The 21878-nt window shown below is 17.8% G+C and overlaps 3 protein-coding genes across 4 annotated transcripts; 1 reads left to right on the top strand and 2 right to left on the bottom strand.

Moving 5' to 3' along the window:
• Positions 1-1192: 1192 nt before the first annotated feature.
• Positions 1193-10318, bottom strand: LOC413578 (U2 snRNP-associated SURP motif-containing protein). The gene is made up of 20 exons (XM_016917438.2): positions 10152-10318; positions 9922-9961; positions 9691-9807; positions 9498-9594; positions 8964-9278; positions 8545-8609; positions 8305-8470; positions 7489-7652; positions 7003-7062; positions 5600-5643; positions 5384-5488; positions 5084-5311; positions 4743-4985; positions 4417-4603; positions 4152-4335; positions 3808-3941; positions 3518-3606; positions 3192-3351; positions 2973-3124; positions 1193-1718 (listed from the first exon to the last, which is right to left on the bottom strand). Exons 2-20 carry the CDS (start codon positions 9943-9945, stop codon positions 1439-1441), a joined length of 2814 nt encoding a protein of 937 aa, XP_016772927.1. The 5' UTR covers positions 9946-9961; positions 10152-10318; the 3' UTR covers positions 1193-1438.
• Positions 10319-10754: 436 nt separating this feature from the next.
• Positions 10755-15572, top strand: LOC726108 (E3 ubiquitin-protein ligase MSL2). 2 transcript variants are annotated; one of them, XM_016917439.2, is made up of 4 exons: positions 10755-11473; positions 14123-14358; positions 14755-14949; positions 15257-15572. In XM_016917439.2, exons 1-4 carry the CDS (start codon positions 10894-10896, stop codon positions 15527-15529), a joined length of 1284 nt encoding a protein of 427 aa, XP_016772928.1. In that variant the 5' UTR covers positions 10755-10893; the 3' UTR covers positions 15530-15572. The 2 variants fall into 2 exon arrangements, with proteins under 2 accessions (XP_016772928.1, XP_016772930.1); XM_016917441.2 differs by having other exon boundaries at positions 10756-11473; positions 14123-14286.
• A 5229-nt stretch (positions 15573-20801) lies between these two features.
• Positions 20802-21448, bottom strand: LOC727049 (NADH dehydrogenase [ubiquinone] 1 alpha subcomplex subunit 2). The gene is made up of 3 exons (XM_006572198.3): positions 21288-21448; positions 21061-21167; positions 20802-20963 (listed from the first exon to the last, which is right to left on the bottom strand). Exons 1-3 carry the CDS (start codon positions 21368-21370, stop codon positions 20869-20871), a joined length of 285 nt encoding a protein of 94 aa, XP_006572261.1. The 5' UTR covers positions 21371-21448; the 3' UTR covers positions 20802-20868.
• Between the last annotated feature and the right edge of the window lie 430 nt (positions 21449-21878).

The raw sequence follows: 21878 nt of genomic DNA, 5'->3' as shown, positions 1-21878 counted from the left end.
ATTATATATATAAATATTTAAAAATTTTTTACGAATAAGTAATATTCGTAAAGTGTTCGATGCCGATATTAATTAAATTTTTTAGGTTTATGAACCAGGTGCAAGTAATGGATACATAGCTTTTTTAATTATGGTAACTTATATTATATATGAGGTAAAATTATTTTCTAAAATTTTACCTTTATAATGTTATTTTGAAAATTATCAATAAAAAATAATTTAAAAAAATTTTGTATAGCTATTAAGAACAATGTACATAATAAAAAAAATTAAAAAAAAATAAAAATTTTTCTGAATTTAATTAAAATTAATTATTTAATAAAAAATAATTATTTATTTTTCGATTATATTTTAAAATAAAAAAAATGCTTGATTGATAAATGAAATTAATTTTTTTCAGATGATTAAAAAGAAGTAACTATATATTAATACTACATTTATATTAGAATTTATTTATATATATTATTTTTTTATGATATTATGTATAATTTATTAGAATTAATTATTATTCATAAGAAGATAAAAAATCCGGCAATGTTTTAATTCTCATCTTAACTCTTGTAATTAAATTTATAGCTTCAGTTTCAATAATTAATTTATTAGAAAGAAACTTATTATATTATTGTGCATTATAATTACTTTATTCTATCATTGCCATGAAAATATATTACATAAAAGAAATGTTTCATAAAATAACGGGGATGCAAATTAATAACTCCTAAGAATTATAACCACCATGTGGAGATGAGATCACAAACCATGATGAAAGTAATTTTGGTAATAATATTCTGATTCTGACTATAATTTAGTCCAGATTTGGATTAGATTATATAATTTCCTTGCCATTGGTTTACGACTCTTACTATTAATATGATGATTCTCCCATTATAAATCGTGCTTTATCTTATATTGAATATACATATACAATTATATAAATTTCTTATATTATATTTACATTCCAAAAAGTATTATTTAAAATCTAGCAATAAAAATATTTGATCATATTTGAAATGATCTTAATTTTACAATAGATCAATTCTTGTGACATGTTAGATATTTTGTAGATATTTTAAATTCATTCATATGAACTAATAATAATTAAACTATTATAATACAAACTATATTATAATACAAAAAATTATATATATAAATAGAATTATTTTTTTTATTATAATTAAGAATCAGTATATTTTTCCATGTATTTGTCACATATCATTGTATATATAAACAATTGTACATATAAAGTGAATTAATTTAAGGAAAATTGAAAAAAAGAGTATCTAAATATTTAAAAAAACATAAAAGTATTTTGTATCATCGAATTAGTATTGCAATAACTAATTTTTTATAACAATAACATTATTTTTATAACGCTATTTGTTTTTTAATTCTATTGACATGTATTTCTTATAATGTAGAAAATATAATGTAAAATAATTTAATATTTATGCTTATGCCTATATTTGCGTGGTGATGGAGAAGGAGGACTATTAGCTCTATGTTTTGAAGTACGTGGTGGAGGTGGTGGTGACAATGATGGTGATCTACCCCTTCTTTTTCTGTCATTTCGTTCATTAGTAGGCGATCTACGAGATACTCTGGATGAAAAGGAAGGCGAAGGTGTTCGTCGAATACGTGGTGGTGATGGTGTCACTGGTACACGTTTTTTATATGGTGATCGTGATCTACGTTTACCTCGCGGTGATCTACTACGTGATCTGAAATTTATTTTGTAAATATATTATAATAAATAATATTTTTTGTAATATTTAAATTTAAAATTTATAAACATTTTATAATAATCTATTAATTTTTTAAATTATTTTACAAACTATTGATCTATAAATTGAATGCTATATTTGAATTAATTCTGATAATTTCATAAAAATAATATTTTAAGTAAATATATGTTAATATTAATAATTAATATTAATAATATTGAGTATTTTTTTCATTTTAATTATTTTATATTTTTTTAAATAACATATGTTTAATTTTATATTCTTATAATATATAATGTAATAAATTAAAATAATATAATGAAATAAATTTAATGACATAATATAAATATGATATATTATATTATTATATATAATTTTAAAATTATATAATTTGTATCTGAAGTATTATTTAAAAATTACTCAATAATATAATATAATAATATAAATATAAAATATAAAATATTCAAATACAAACATAGAATTTTATTAAAATTATATATATAAATCGGAAAAAATACTTTATTGCAAAAAATGAAAAGTTAATAATTTTTATAAATGTTTTAAAGACGTTTCTTAAATATTTTTCTTAAAGACATTTTTATGAAATAATCAAATGATGTTATGTTTTATAAATAATTATTACATAAAATTATTATATAAATTTTATTATGTTATTATAATAATTATATAATAAAAATTATATATAATATAATTTTAATTATATATAATTATATATAATATAATTTTATAGTATAATATAATATAATATATATAATTTTTATAGTATTAAGATATAATTGTAATTCTAATTATAATTTTCATTTAGTAAATTCAAACAATTTACTGCATGATGACACTTAACAACTTTTTTTTAACATTTTGAAAATTATTATTATTTATATATACATTATTTTAAAAATTAATTGGTAGAATTTTATTATTGATACTATATTTTATTATATTGTAAAAATATAGTATCAAAATATTAAAAATAGTTTTTAATATAAGATATTTAAAATATTTCTATAATATTTGTAATACCATACGTCTTTAAAACAAAAATGTCTATTATAAAATAAATGTATATTATAAAATAATGTCTATTATAAATGTCTATTATAAAATAAATGTATATAAATGTCTATTTTAAAATATTGAAATCCATGAGTTTAAAAAAACAATATTATATAATATTATATATGTATACAAATATATATTTAAAAAACAATAATTATTATTAAAAATATTTACCTATATCTATTACTTTTAGAAGATGGACTTGTTGAATTTCGTCTTCGATCTCTATAATGACTTGGAGATTCTGGAGTTGTGCTTCGCTTTTTTTCTCTTCGTCGTTCATCATCACGTTCTTCACTTTTTACATCTTTCATCTCTCTTTCACTCTAATAAAAAATAACTTATAATATAATTTTTTCAGATTTTAAAATTATTATAATAAAAAAATTTTACCTTTCTTATGAGTTTTTTTCTATAATGTTCTACTTGTCCTTGAATTGTCATACCAGATTTTAATGTTCTTCTACCACTTTCTAATTCATCTTGATATTGCATTATTTTAACTTCAATTTCACGTAGTCGACTTCGTCTTTCTTCATTATAATCCCTACCACTATCAAATTAAAAAATATTCTAATTAATAATTATTTTTATCAATTTTTATTAAGATTTCAAATTAAAAAATGAAATATAAAGAGATATATAAAGATTTTATATATTTAATTTAATTAATATGTTTATATTGAAAAAATAAATATATGAATATTTATATATATTACCTAGAATCCATACTGGTATCTTGAGAATTCGAATCATCATTTTGACCTAATTCTTCCCATTTACTAGTTGTCATAGCTTGTGCTTCAACCTAATATAATAAAATAAACTATTTTATGAAATAAAAAAAAATACAGAAGTCATATAATATGTATTATTAAAGAAATTAATTTATTATTGTTTAGAACTATTAAAATTTATATTATTTTTTTTATTGTCATTGATAACTATAACTTGAATCCAATCCATCCTTAAAGATTGCAATTTTTTCTTATAAATTAATTATTTTAACCTGATCAGGATCAACAGTTTCCCAACGAGATGGTACAAATCCTGCAGGAATAGATGGTTTTTTATCGTCTTCTTTACTTTGTACATTTGAAGAATCATCTTCATCCATAGGAACACCATCGATATCTTCATCCACTGAAAATAATAAAATATATAATATATAATATTATAAAAAAACAATAAATATATAAAAATATATGTATAAATATAGAGTATCATGTTGAAACTATAATAAATTAATATATAAATATTATATATAATATTAAATATATATATATAAATATGCTATTTAATAAATTTTATAAAATGATTAAGAATAAATATGGAAAATATATATATTCTTACTAGGTACACCATCAATATCATCATAATTAGTTGTTTGTGGTGTTAAACCATGTTTCATAGCACCTTTAAGAAGAGCTGCACCATCTAATGGTACTCCATCTAAATCTTCCGTACCATCTCCATCTACATCTGATAAAGGCGCTCCATCAATATCTTCATCATTTTCAGGTTCTGGTTCATCTACCTATAAAAATAAAATTACTTTTTATTATTATTTTTTATTTTTATTTTTCTTCTATGTTTTTTATAAAAGGATTAAATTTACTAAAACAAGTCCGAGGAAAGTGTTTTGTAATTTAACAAGAAAATCTCGTGGATAAACTGCCCAATCTTCCCATGCTCTAAACATTCTCATTACACGAACTTTAAATCCTTCGGCTTTTAATCTACTATCAAATTGTTTATAAGCTTGATGAACTTCATTAAATATATCCAAAAGTCGAGTTTCAAATCTGTATTAAAAATACATTTGTTAATAAATATTAAAAAATCAATGGAATTTATATTAATTATACATTTAAATGTGTATAAATAATATATCATATAATTTTGTTATTTAAGTTTATTATAATATCTAATTTATCAACTTACGCTTTACGATAAATTGTAGCATTATTTACTTTTACGCCACAGTTATGTAATATATCGGATATAAGATATAATCTTGCAATTTTTTTATTAACAGGAGTTTGTAATATTGATAATGATTCCGAAATACAATCGCAAATTTCTTCTGCTGCTTCAGCGTGTTCTATACAAAATACCATTGCTTCTGCAACTTTTATTCTTTCAGGTGATATGTTTCGTAATAAATCTTCTAATCGATCTCGTTGACTATAAGTATCAATTTTAAAAATAATTTTTATATTGATAAATAAAATATTAATAAAAATACGATATAAATATAATATTATTATACAAGTTATTTATACCTGTTTGATAAACTACCCCTTCTAGGTTCTTGTCTTTCTTCCATTTCAATCAATTCATCAGGCATTCCTTGTGTCCATGGATTAATAGGAGGTGGTCTCCATACACTTCCACCTTTAAACATTCTAAAATCTTCAGTACGCCATTCTTTTTGTCCATCTCCTTGTAATATAGAATATAATTTCCATCGATAATAAATATGCGCTGGAGAATAATTTTCAAATAAAAATCTACAATTAAAAAATTATTATTTAAATATAATATATTAGAAATATTTTATGATTACATGAAATTATACAAACCTAAACATTGGATTATTTAATTCTCTATTCATGATCATTGCTTCAAACATAGGACCTTCTCGAATTACAAATTCTACCATTCTATGTATTAACATTACTAAATTCCTATAAAATAAAATTTTATTTTTAATTTTTATAAATCAATATATAATATATTATTTAATAATAATCAACATATTTAATATTTATATTTAATTAATAAAAATAAAAATATACCTTTCTGTAGGAATAACCACTTTGACAACTGCATTTTGTAAAACCTATGATAATATTCATTACAATGCAGCAGTTAATCGAATATTTCAGTCCAAATTGATTCATCCCAAGCATAATTATCAATTCAGTATATTGTAATTTGTAACAGATAAATTAAAATAAATTTTAAAGTATATACATATAAATTATATACATATAAATTACTTACATATAAATAATATAAATTATACATTTTATATTTATTCATAGTAATGTTAAATTGATAAATATTAATAGAGGTCAATATTTAATTTAATAATATTTAATTAATAAAACATTATCAATAAAATAATAATTAATTATTTATTTTTAAACTAATAACAGAAATTAAAAGTATATAAAAAAGAAAATATTATTATTAAATAATAAATTAATATTTTTTATAAAAAGAATAAAATTTCTATGAAAATAACATTAAAAATGATCTAAATTCCAATTTTTTGAATTATGTAATAATATATTTGATTACTACATTATTTTTGTATATTTATAAATTTTGAGAACATGAAAAAGCAATTTATAGGGAAAATAATATATACGAACGGAATTGTTTCTTGATATTATTGTAAACAAAAATTATAAATAAGTTTTTGATTATGTAATTTCAAAATAAAAAATTAATAAATATTAAAAATTCAATATGATATAATTGTAAATGTATTATTATATTTGTAAGAATTAGCAAAAAAAAAAAAAAAAAAAAAAAAAAAAAAAAAAAAAAAAAAAAAAAAAAAAAATCTAAAAAAATAAAATAAAAAAAAAAAAACAAAGTTCTCTTTACAAGTTATCAATATTTTTTGTATTGTCTTTATACTTCTGTAAAATTAGTAATAAAATATATATTATACATATACTATACTATAACTATATATATATATGACTTAACTTTTTTAAATATTTTAATTTAATAAATTTTCTTAAATATTTAATTATTTTTATCTGCAATAGCTTATTAAATTATTGAAAAATCTTTCGCCTTTTTTAATTTTATTTTTAAATAATAATTTACTTTTTAAAAATATAATATACTCATATGGTAATAATATCATACATGGATTACTTAATAACATTCAAATTAATTCCAAATAATGATGATAACTTTTACTCAATTATTATATTTTTTATATTAATTTTTTAAAGTACTATGTACAATATATAAAAAAATTATATTTTATTTTACTTTAAAAATTCAATTTTAATTTTAAATAAAATAAATAAAATGTATTCCATTTTAAATATTATTTTGTTTAACACAATATGAATTATTTTAAATATTAATATCAACTTTAGATAAAATATTTGTGAAATTATAATATATATTTTTGAATAAAATTTAATTTTTTTATCAATAGAAAGAAAGTTACCTTTTCAAAATTTTCTTTTTCCTGAGGATCTGCTGTTTGAAGATTACGAATACGAGGTATCTATAATCAAATTTATAAAGTTATACAACTTTACATTTATTTTTGTTTATATATTTCTATTATATTATGATAATAATATAATAATATAATATATTATGATAATAATTATAGTAATTATTGATCACTTAATAAGATATATTTATAAATATTAATGATTTATAGTATTCTTAATTCATTTAATAATAAAATATATAAAAAAGATCAAAATAAAAAATAATTATATTTAACAACATAATTAAAGATTCGATTTTATGAGATTATTTTGAATAAATAATTATAAATAATAAATATGACTTTAAAAAATAATTAAACATATAGATTTTATAGCAATTGAATAATATTATAGATCTATCAATACTATATTTATACTAATTATTGTATTCTTCTAATTTTTTAATTTTTATAAATTTTATTAATTTCATATACCTTATGTCTATCGCGACGATGCGGTTGAGCATTAAATGGAAGACCAGATGGAGGTGGTGGTTGTGTAATTTCCATTAAAGCAGGCGGAATATAAATGGGATAAGGTGGAATTGGAACACTTTTTCCCCAGCCCAATTTCATTTCATATTGCATTATATCACGACCTAATTTACATTTTATTATAATGTTATATTATAATATATTATAGATATAATAATAATAATATATAATAATAATAATAATAATACATTATTAATGTTATAGAATGTTCACTATTTATGTTTAAAATTTTTTTTTGTAAATTGTAGATTTGTAAGAAAAATAAAAAAAAAATAAATTTTACTATCTTTATATATATATATATATATATATATATATATATATATATATATATTAAAATTTAATTCCTCATATTATATATTATTGATTTCATCTTAATAATATGTTTTCATATATTAATGTTAAAATATGTTAAAAATTATAGTCTCATTATTATGTGAAATGATGAGAAATGAAAATATTTTTAGAAAATATTTTAATTTGAATTTTGGAAAACTTTTTATATAGAAAACAAAATAAAAATATTGTTTTGTATATTTTTTTGTTTTTTATATGTTAAAAATTTACATATCAAAATTTATATATCATATATAATATAATGTATATTAATATAATTAATATTAATATAATTATATTATTATATTAATATTATAATTAATATAATTAATATAATATAATATAATATAATAATATATATAAGATAATAGGATAAAAAAAATATATTGTATAAGTTTTATAATATGATTATTCTCTTACCATTCAAATTTTTTAATGCTCGTTCTCCGTCTTTACGACTCATAAATGCAACAAACCCACAATTTCTTTGTCTGGCTTTTTCTTCATCACTGCGTGGCCACATAATTTTAATACTAGCCAATGGACCATATTTGCCAAATATTTCCATCAATTGTTGTTCTGTAATCTATTATTTACAAGAATAAAAAAATTTAATTTTATATAAAAATTATAAAATTATATTTAAACTTAATCTTGTACCTTTGGATTTAAATTTCCCAAATATAAATTAGTAGTATTAGGATCTCCATTGTCAAATGATCCATCTACAAAAAAGAATGTTTTTCTATTTTTTATACAATTTTTATATTAAAAAAGCACGTAAAGGAAATTCTAGAAATGGGTATTGTTTACCCTCATAAATCAGGGCTAGGAGACGTGGATCATCAATAAGGTTATGTAGATTATTTTTTCGTGAATCAGGATATGAGGAAGTACAACCTAATGTATTTTAATAACAAATTTAAATTATTAATATAAAGAAATAAATATTTATTTACACTATAACTTTTATTATAAAATAAAAGAGTGTAAATTCTTACCAGATTTATTTATAAAAAAAACTTATAAAAAATGTTATTATAATTAAATTATAATAAAATATATCAATATTAAATTACCTTCGACACATTTTAAAGCTGCCAACATTGGATCTTCTGATTGGGTAGAAATAACATTTTTCACTACACCTTTATATTTATGTCTTTCTTCTCGTTCTTCTTGTATCATTTTTAATTCCTCTTTGAATAATTCAAGATTACTTTTCTTTTTTTCACCTTCTTTTTTCTTTTTTCCTAATCTATCTAATTTTCTTTCATTAGATCCTAATAATCTTGCATATTCTTGTGCTTGTTCAGCTGATGATCTGCTATCAACAAGCTCTGATATTTTTGATTGTGGCTTATAAAGTTTTCCTTTTTCTCTTGTATCTTCCTCTATCAAATAAATACATTCACATTTCATATAAAGATAAGTAATTTAAATTAATTAATTTAACTTAAATTACAAATTACTTATATAGGTTTCTTAAAAAAATACTTCAATAATATTCAGTAATATTTCTTATTTAACTGATAACTAATTTAATTTTAAAAATTTATAATTGATGTATATTTTATAATTAAAAAATATTTAGTTATAAAATAGATACTTACGTCGTTTTCCTGCATCATAAGTTCCTGCTTTTACCCAAACTTTGCTAGTTGTTTTATTAGGTGTTTCTTGAAAAGTTGCTACAAATTCTTCAAATGCCTATATATATTATAAATAAATATGAATTTATATATTTAACATACATAATATTTATAATATTTATAATAATTTCTTAATAAATTAAACATTACATACTTGAGCTGCAGCTTGTTCTTGTTCTTTCTTACGTTGTTCTTCTAATTCTTTTTTACTTAATGGTCTTTTACCCATTGTGCCAATAGAAAATGCTTTAAGTTTTTGTTCTGCTATTTGCTACACATTTTAAGTAACCATTATTTAAAACAATTATCATAGAATTGTAAAATATAAGATAAATTTATGATAATTTATCTTTATTAAGATAAAGATAAATTTATTTAGTTTTACCTTCATAATAGCTTTATCTGCCATTTGTAAATAATTTAACCTAGAACATTGACAATTTATAATTCTAGTAAATAATAATGATTTAAAAATTTTAAAAACTATTAAACATATACTACTTTTAAATAAAGAAATTTTTGATAAATTTAATGAAAAAATTTATAATTAAATTTAAAAAATTTTATACTATTCAGAAAATATTAAGAATTGTTATTAGTAAGAAATATCTATACCTTGTACCAATCCTTGAAAAATATTTTTAAAAGTTTTTATAATTCATTATCACATATAGTTTACTGTTATACTTTCAAAAATATATGTATTTTAGGACATTTTATATTAAAGAATTAAATAATTATAATTTACATATATATCCTTTTCTCACAGTTTGATAACTATATGATATATGAATGATCATATATAATAAAGATAGAAGATATGTTACTCTTTTACTTTTGAAATCATATAATAAAATAATCTATTATATATTCATGTAATTGAATGATATCTATTCTAAAATATTTTATTTTAAAATTAACTAATTAATAATTTAAATATATATGATATTATATTTATTAATATATTATTTATAATAAAAATAAAAATATTTTATATAATTTATAATACATACATATTAATAATTTATATTTTTTATAAACTATACTAAGTTTGCATAATTAAAAATATCCCTTAAAAACGTATACATTTTGAAAGTTTTATATTTAATGATTTAATTATTAATTTGTTGATATCATTTTAATAATTTTTCATTAGAGACTTTCCTATCTAGTAAAATATTTTAGTTGAAGTAATTCAAGAGCCCCCTATAAATACATAGTAAATACAAATGAAAGAAAATTAAATATGGCGGATATTTTGTTTGTGTGTAGTGATTATGTTCTATTATCTTGTTTAATTAACTTTCCGATATAACTATACGTATTGCTTGTGGAACTCTTCAGAGTTCAAGAAAGAATGAATGCCACAAGTCTTTACGTATCAACGTGTCGGTTAGTTTTACAAGCGGATGCTGATGATCCAAATTCATGGACAGATTTATATAGGCTAGTTCCGTATTTGCGACAAAGTTTAAGTTGTACTGTGTGTTCAAATTTGTTAATTGAACCTCATACACCAACTGAAACTAATTGTCAACATCATGTGTGTCGTGGGTGTAGAGGTGGACGTAAGAAATTAAAACCTTCGTGTGGTTGGTGCAAAGATTATGACAAATATATTGAAAATGTTCAATTACGAATATTGTTACAGTGTTATAAAAAGTTATGTGAATATTTGACAAATACAAACATTTATCGAAGTTTAATACTTTCAGTGTCCTCTAATAAAACAGCTAATAATGCATCAGTTATTGGTGCTAGTAGTCTTATGGAACTTATACAAGAGGGTTCTGGGTTTAAAGATGAATTTAAAAGTACTGCTGGCTTGTCAAAGTCTGCATATAGTATTTTACCATGTGTTTATACAAGTACTACCTCAACTCAAACTCAAGGAAATACTATACAAAATTCTGAAGCAGTGTCACAAACTATATCTGGTATAGTATATAATATTTACTATAACTATAAATTTATTGATCATATTATATTTTTTAATATATAATCAGAAAATTAGAATTAGAAAAATTAGAAAAAAGAAATAAATAATTTAAAAAAACATTTATTTAAAAATATTTAAAAATATACATATATATAATAAGATAAAAAAAAATTTTATTATATATATATTTTTTTAATATTTCATATTTTTCTATTTTTATTTATTTTTTATATATATGGTACGTAAATGAATTAATATTAAAATTTTATAAATGTTCAAATTTATTTCAAATTTCAAATTTTTTCATCTAAATAATCTGTAGCATATTTATATTTTATAAGTAAAAAAGAATGTTATGTAAAAATATAGATTTATTGAAATTTCATTAAACATTATAAATATAATATGTAATAAATATACAATAAAATATAAAGACATTTTAATTTCTCAATAGGATTTTTATGTATAGGAAGTTTTAAAAGAAAAATTATATATAATATATGTATATTAATACAATGATATTATAAATTAATATTCATTAAATAATATAAAATTAGAATGAATTTTATAAATTATTAAATAAAATTTTTTACTTCTTCTAACCTTATACTTAAGGAAAGAAAGATGGGTCATTTTTGAAACATTACAATAATAACTAGTAATTATATTGATTGTCAATATATTTTTGTTTATTATTATACTATATATATACACATATATATATATATATATATGTATATATATATACATATATTAATATTTGATAGATATTATATTAATTATGACAATATATTATCACAGGTATATATTTTTTTTGTATTTCATATTTTTATTAAAAATTTTTTTAGTAATTTTAAAAGAATAAGTTTATATAACATTTGTTTTCTTATATCTATCAAATATATTGAGAACATTTAATTATATTAAATATAATTCATCATTTTCATCTAATTATTAATTTTTTGTAAATATATAATTATTTATTATTATTTATTATTATTTATTATTATTACTATTGTTGTTGTTGTTGTTGTTGTTGTTGTTGAAGTTCTTGTTATCATTATTATTATATCTTAAACAATTAATAACAATATTTATGTAAAAACTTACATAACTTTTTTCATATTTTTTATTAAAAGTAAATATAAATAATATAAGTGATTATTTTTAAATAAAATTAATATTGATTTAAATAATAATTTTTTTTAAAGAATAATGTAAAAGAACTTGCTTCAAACATAATGATGTATATTTATAAAATCAAAATAATAGATAAAATAAATGATTTACCAATTACAATTATAAAAATAATCATATAATAGATACATATAAAGAAATAAGGTATTATAAAATTTAAATATTTTATTAAAATAGAATATATTAATCAATATATATAAATACAAATCTTTTAATATTGCAAAAGAATTAATTAAACTCGTGCTAAGACTAATAAAATTAAAATTTGAAAAAGTTATTTAATGTTCTGCTTTTATTAAATATATTTCAAATATTTAATAGAAATTTTATATTATATTAAACTATAATCATTCATACTTTTATTCTAATTTTATTTCAAAAAATAATAAAGATGTACATTGTATTTTTTTTATTGCTTATATAAATAATTTATATAAAAGTTACTAATTATAAAAATAATATATTTTAATATTAAATTTTTTGTAATTTTTATTTTTATTTAATTTTTTATTATTATGTTTATATATTTTTCTTTTATTAAAAATTATTTTTATATTATTTATTATAGAGGATAAATCACATAATTTATATATTTTAAATAATATATACATATATGTAAATATATTACATATATTACAATATATTACAAAAATTTCTTATAAAATCTTCATAATAAAATAATAAAAATTTCTTTATAAGAAATTGAATTATTGCTGAAACAGTTTCTCTACATAATATTTATTAAATTGGTAATATATTAAATGATCTTAAATTATTTAAAATATATTATCTTATATAAAAATTTAAAAGAAAAATAAATTTTATAAATATTAATTTAATTTCTTTAAAATTTAATAATTAATAAGATATTTGCAAAAATTATTCATAGTATTATTATTTATTATTATGATAAATATTTAAAATATATATTTTATATTTGATACTTATTAATAAAATATAATTATTATGTAAAATTATAAATAAATGTAAAAAAATGTAATTATAAATATTATGTAAAATTATAAATTCTATTAAAAAGAAAAATTAAAATCAAAATATTAAATGATATAATGTGGATAAATTGTAAATTCTGTTCTTATTATCTATAAATATATAGAAATCAATAAATATCATTTTTAATATTTAAATAAATATTGTAAGGTAAGTAATAGTATCATGAATAATATTTTTATAAACATTTAATCAATTATTAATTTTAAGACATATTAAATTTAATATAAAATTAGTATTTTCTTCAATATTATTTTTATATTAAAACTTTCATTTTTTTATAAAATACTTTCGAAATTATTTGAAGTGAATAATATATGTGATTTATATATTATATAATTTATTTACATTATTGATCATGTTAATAAATAAGAAATATATTGAAAAAAAAAATAATTAACCAATTTTATTGTATAAAATTTATTTATATATTGTATAGAATCTCCTGCCATACGTACTGTATCAAATGGGTCTTCAATATATTCTGTGATGTATGCTGGATCTGGTAACAAAATAACAATAAAACGGAAAGCAGCAGCTACAGATGATACAGAAGTAGGACAACAGGATATGGATGGAAGTCCACACAGCTCTGTAGGAGGGGTAAAATGTATTCCATCTTCCCACCTTAAATATGGGACCCCTTCTCAGAAAAAATCTTCAAAGGGCAGCAAAGTAATTTCAATAGATATTCGGTTAATCTTATGCCTTACAGGAAGTTTACATTGCACTATAACTTTTATTTAAATGCTAAATGATGTCCATCCTCGTTAATATTACTTGTAAGGTACAATCATATTTCTAGATTTGCATAACACTTAATGTAGATCATATTTAATTAACATTCTTTAATATCTTTCAATACTAACATTACTAGATCTAAATAATTTGAATATATATTTTGCTAGGTCCCATACTAAGATTAATGCAGATATATTATCAACTTTATATTATATTATATTTTTATTTACATATTAAATATTTTACTTATTTCTGCATTAATCTATAATCTTCATTTTATTCAAATTTTCTATAATAGTTAAAAGTAAAAAAATATTTCACTTCAAACAGTCATCAGCTTTTAAAAAACCAAGATCAAGTTCTGCTCGAAGTAAAAGAAAAGGATGTAGATGTGGTAACGCTACAGCAATACCTGGGAAATTAACATGTTGTGGCCAACGTTGTCCTTGTTATGTTGAAAGTAAACCTTGTGTTGAATGTAGATGCAGAGGTTGTAGAAATCCTCATACAGCAGATGGTTTAAAGGTAGAATTTATAATTAACTCTTTGTAAATAATTAATACATATATGTATTAATACATATGAGTTAGAAGATAAATAAATATAATTAATAATTCATTATATATATATGAATATATATATATATATATATATATATATATATATTCTGCAAAATGATAAAAATATAAATTATTATTATAATAATAATTTAGTTCTATATTCATTTTCAAATTGCAATATTTATCTTCATATTTCTTTTTTTATAAAGTTAAATTTATAAAATTAATTTTCCAAATTTTATTATGCAATGTAATTTATATTATATTTTTAGATTCGACCACATATACCTGAATTACATAACTTACAGTTACAATTATCAACTTCTTTGGATTGTGATGCATTAAATTCAGATCCTTTAGGATCAGTATCACAATGCCTCTCAACTTCTCCAACAACAATTCAAGTATTAAATGTTTATTCAACTCCGAGATTAGATATTGATAATGTACCACAAAATCTACCTGCTGCCTTGTTAGTAGGAGAAGATGCTATGATAAGTACTGAAAGTGAAGCTGAAGACAGTGATATACAAATTGATGTGTGACAATTCAAGTGACATTGCCAGATGTCATATATAATATAATAAGGTATATTATAAAAAACATACTAATGTTGCAATTAATTTTTTGAATAAAATAGAATTCAAATTAAAATTCATATATAAATATATATAAATCAATAATATTTTTTTTTTAATAAATTCTTAAAATTACAGATTTACAAGATTTACAAAGATTTACAAAACTTTCTTAAACACAGGATATTAATATATTTGTGTGATATTTTGTTTGATTCTATAAATCAAAACAAATATAAAAATTAATCTCATTTATATGTCTAATACACTTCAATTTTTTATATAAATTTATAACTTAATAAATCTTAATCAATATTTATATATTTTATTATTATATTTTTATATATTAAATATTTTTATTTTGATTTTTAGAATTTTTAGATCTTTCAAAGATGCGCCATGAATATATATATTAATATTTTGTATATATATACAAATATTATATTATTTATATATATTATTTATATATATATTTATATATACATTTATATATATTAAAATTATGAATGCATACTTTGTTATAAATCATGAAATAAAGTTAAAATAGATTTCTTTAAAATATTATTATTATTTTTATATTTAAAAAGTTTAGTTTATGTATTAATGATGAGAGATAATATTATTTTTAAAATAAATAGTTTAGAAAATAATAATGTAAATATTTTATAAATGCAAATAATTATAAATTCAAAAAAAATTATTTTATTATTAAAGTTGTTTTGATAATATAATTTATTATAATTTTTGATTTTAAAATCATAATATATTATAATTATTAAAAAAAAAGTCACATGATTAATTTGTTAATTAGATTTAAATCATCAATTAAGATTACTTATAAAATTAATTAGATATTTCTCATATTTTACTTTAAATAGTTTACTGGTTTAAAATTAATAATTTAATATTTAAGATTTGAGTTTGATCCTATTTAAAAAAATATTAATTGCAACTATCATTTACAAAATGATATAATATTATACACATATATATAATATTTAAATTAACATAAAATTAATAAATATTAAACTTTTAAATTTCAGAATAATCTATTCATTACTGAAATGACAAATGATGATTTATAATCAACAGTTACACTGATAAATAGCAAATATATTTTTATCGTTCATAAATAATCTGTGTATCGTGAAATTTTAGAAAATTTAGAATATTAAGTCTCTTGTAAGTATAAATAAATTTATTTCTAATGTAAAATGAAAATATTTTGTAATTTCTTAATATTGACATAATTCATAATTTTTAATGTAATTTTCTACGTTTTATGTTTTTGTTTTCACTTAATATTACATTCATATTACAATATTATATCTGTAAAATTTTATATATATATATATATATATATATATAAACTTACATATATAGTATTGTGCTATTGTACAAAAACTATTTTCATGTCAATATGCATATAAAGTTGAAGATTTTAAAGTATAAGATTTTATAATAATTAAGACTGCTATATCAGGTTCACTGTTTGGATTAATTCAGGAAAAATTAAATAACGTCTCAAAAGTATTTATTGGGTGTTATTGGCAATGAACTTTATAACTGTTAAATATTTATATGTGATATAGACAAATATGAATATAATACGAATTTTCTTTACTATAAATTAAGATAATAATATCAAGTTAAGAATAATTAGAAGAAAATTGGTTTAATATATTATATAAAAGTACTAATTTGAAATTGGAAAAGTTGAAAAATATCAAATGTTCTTATAGTATAAAATTTGTATGATATGATGTATCAATATGATATGAGTGAGATATGATTGAAATGAAAAAGATAGATGATTGTTTTCAAAAATAATAGAAAAAAAAAAAATTATAGTTGATAAATATAAAAATATTAATATAATATAATTATAAATTTATATAAATATAATTTGATATAATATTTGTTATTAGAGTTTGAATTATGTTGAGATGTTATTATTTAAAATAAACATGAACAAGTTTATTATGTTTTAAGTTTATGATTTATTATTTAGTATGATTTTATGTAAGTTTCATTAACATATTCTAATAATATAATCTCTAAATCTAATTTATTTTTTTCTTCATAATAGTCTTCTAATGTAATAGTGCAATATTATTTTTTTCTTTTAATTATGTAATATATCATTTGAATCTCAGTAATAACGAATAAATGAAGTAAATGATGATTACATTTCAACTTTATTAAATTTAATTCATTTTGTGATTTTTTTCTATTTTGAAAAATTAAATCACATTTTAATAAATAACATTTTGATATCATCAAAGAGATTCAAATTTATAAAAGATTTCACGCGATTGCAAAAAATATTCCCAAAATACATTTGAGACATAAGCAGTAAGATTATTATATCAATAAGATTTGTATAAATTTCAACTAAATTTTCTTTTTTATATAACTTTATAAATTAATCATAAGCTTGATCAATTTGGATTTCATTGATCCAAATATTTATTATTGAAATATTTTATTATATCTGAGTTAATTTTTTTAGTACAAATAAATATTTTTTAAAACAATAATTTTCTAAATTTTTATATGTATTTTTTTCTTTAATTTTTAGAAATTTTCATTCATTTAAATAATTCTTAAAAACGAATTTTTCTTTTTATGTAATTGTATTATATTGCATGTATTTGAGTTATTATTTAATATTTTCAAAAATATCCAAAATTAAATATTATATAAATCGTTTAATCGCAAAGAAATGCATGTTCATTCGTCAGCATCACAGAAATTGTAAAATTAGAAAAATTATAATATATAATTTATAATTTTATTTTATAATTTTTCGATTGCTAGAAACGTAATTCGCACAAAAAAAAATGAAATTATAAGAATTTAATTAGTAAATATGTAATTCGATAATAAATTTATGATTCGTATAACGAATGTGCTGTTGTTTATATATTTGTTAATCATCTATATAAAAATTGTATGTTAAAATATACATTAATATATATTATAATTAATAATTGATGAACTTTTTTATTACTAATTCATATAAATATCGAATGAAATGGTGAAAAAAAATACTATAAATAAGATTTAGATGTAGATTTTAAATTTATTAAATTTGATTACATTCTAATTGAAATTACATTCTAATTAAGAATAATAGAAGAAAGAAAAGTTAATTAAAGAGAAGGAAAAAGAATGATATTACGTAATTGTTATATTGTCTACTAGATTTATCAGATAAAATTTTTTTAATATGTAACGTCATACTCTTACTTAGAAATAATAAAGGAGGAAAAATTAGTTGGAAAGGAAATAATAATATTTTTATTATTACCTATTAGAACATATATGTTAAGATATATTTTCATGTGATAATTGTAACGATTATGATTAATGTTCAAGTAGATTTTTATTTTTTTATTATTTCCAAAAGTATAATGTTACATATTAAAAATCAAAACTTTTACTAGATTTTATAGGTTATATAATTATTATTATATAAATATTATATTATTATATAAATATATAATAATAGCAACAATAACAAAAGGCGATCACTTTTCGTGGATCGGATATTTTTTGACCTAATAATGCGTAAACATAATTTAGAATGTATGGGATATTAAAAAAAAAAGATTTAGTTTAAGAAAAATATAATCAATCGAAAAATTACGTTTAAATATTAGATCTGATTCCCATTAATATTTATAAAAATAATATTTTTGTTACAATGTTTTTTTTTTACAAAGATGGTAATATTTTTAATATTTTAAAAATAAATTCTATTCAAGTTTATTATATCTGAAATATAATGTCAAAATAAATGAATAATAATGCGATTTTTAAATAAAATTCCAAATGAAAATACATATAAATATTGTTATATCTTCATCATATATATTGTATATATTTATATATAAAGTTCAGATACTATGAAAATATATTGCATGTTGCTGATAGATTGTTTTTTAAAATAAAAAAAGAGACATGACAAAAAGAGAAAAAAAATTAAAAAGCTTTCGAGAATAAAAAATAATATCAGACTTATTTTGAAAAAAATATGATTATTTTAATAAATAAATATTAAATATATAATATTAAAAATACTAGTAAAATAGTAGATTTTTTTAAGAAATGATTTTCTCATAATAAATTTATTTATAACAGATACCAATTGTTATTTATTTGTATAATATTGTTTTGAAAGTTTTTATTTGTATAATATTTTGATTGGTCAAAGAATTAATATAAAAAAATTTGAAAAATTCATCCAAGAAATAAAAAGTATTTATTTATTTAACTAATAATGAATGCTATGATAAGTTTGTATAAATAGTACACAATATATTATTTTGATTATGAAGTAACATGGATTCCTAATAAAAATAAATAATTGTTTATCATAATATATAAAAATCTATGTATTCTATATATTAATCTAAAAAATATTAATAGATAAATTAATCATTAACAAATCATTAAACTAATTATCTATTTTTAAAAAAAGAAAATATATTGCAAACATTCATTTCAATCACATTTTTATAATATTATATAATATATAATATTATATAAGAACATTTTATAATATTTAAAGATTTTGTTTTTATGTCTTTATTTTTGAAATAGATAATATGTTCTAATTTAATTATATGTTGAGTTTTTTTTTTTATTTTAAAATAGCATTAAAATAGCAAAATAGCATAAATGTTTAAAAAAATTGAAAAATTCAAGTTAACATATTAAATATTAATAATGTTTTCAAAAAACAATAGACTAAAACTTTTTATTAATAGAAATTAAAAAAAATAATAAATTACTAAAATATAATTATAAAAATAAGAAGATATTTTGCTATATTAATAAATATTTAATAAATGAATTCATTAATCAAGTAAATTTTGCTTGCTCAATATAATGGACATTGTTTTATATTTTTATTATTTATTTTGATAAATACTATATAGAAGATAAAATTATATATATAATTATTATAATTATATATATAAATATAGATCTTCGTCAATCATCTTTTTATTGCATTCATTTCTACAGGATATTAAGGTATAAGGTATATATATTATAATAAGGTATAATATATTTTATGATATTTTTAGATTATATATATTTATATATATCTTGTTTTAATAAAGTATTTATATATATATATATATATATATATATATATATATATAAATATATATAATAAAATATACAATAATATTAAAATAAATTTGATATTATTTGACAACTTATAAACTATTTTATATCACTAATTTATTTAATATCTAAATAAATTACAATATGTGTACTAAATATCAAAAATATTATTTTGATTTGCTAATTGCTATTTCTCGAATTCTCTGAAGTATTTCTTCAGATTGTAGATTTTGTAGGGAAAAAGATCGTTCTACTCCAAATTCTAAAATATAACATTTATTTATAAATAAATAAATAATATATTAATTTTAAATAGACATCTTAATATATACTCGATATTAATTTATTGTAAAATTTACCATATCGTGCATATAAAATAGGTTCTATTAAAGAACATTCTCTAATTAAAATTGGAAATTGTGGATTGCTTCTTTTAAGAGGTACATATTGTTTTTCAATAAAATCTCTAAAAATAATAATAGGTTAAAATGGAAAATATTTAATTATATTTAAAATGATATATTAATTAGAATTAATACATAAATATATAAAAATATTAAGTTTTATATAATTAATTTTTTGTTACCTGACACCCTGACTAGATTTTGACGTTTGACATAAAAGAATTCGTAGTTCTTTTAACTGAGGACCGAACTTTATTGCAGCCATCTTTAAATATAGTACTATTCTCAGATCTTAGATCATATATGCTTATAGATAGAGTTCATATATAGGAATTTATGAGTTAAATTGAAGTAATGATAATAGGGAAAATGTGATATCATTTGTAGATAAAAGATAATTTAAAATAATAGATATTACATGAAAAGATATTAAACAATATATAAATGAAATTATGTATTTGCTTGTGAATAATTTTTACGTGTATAAAAAATCATAAAAAACAAAATATCATTAGAATTATATTCTATCTTATTCATTACATAAAAAAAATTTAATAAAAATTTAATAAATTAAATACAAAAACTATTTTTTTTGCAATTAATAATTATAAATATTTTTTTAAAAATATTAATGTATTATTATTATTATTATTTTTAATTAAAATAAGTTATAAGATAAAAATTACAGATTAAATATTAATCAATATTTAAAAATCAAAATTTAATTTTTTTCAAAATTACAATTTCACACAAAAAGGATATACGTTATAAGC

This window comes from Apis mellifera, linkage group LG2 (assembly GCF_003254395.2).
Source record: "Apis mellifera strain DH4 linkage group LG2, Amel_HAv3.1, whole genome shotgun sequence".
NCBI classification, from domain to species: domain Eukaryota; kingdom Metazoa; phylum Arthropoda; class Insecta; order Hymenoptera; family Apidae; genus Apis; species Apis mellifera.
Note: the sequence above shows the minus strand (reverse complement) of the source record. Positions and strands in the feature narration are given on the sequence as shown.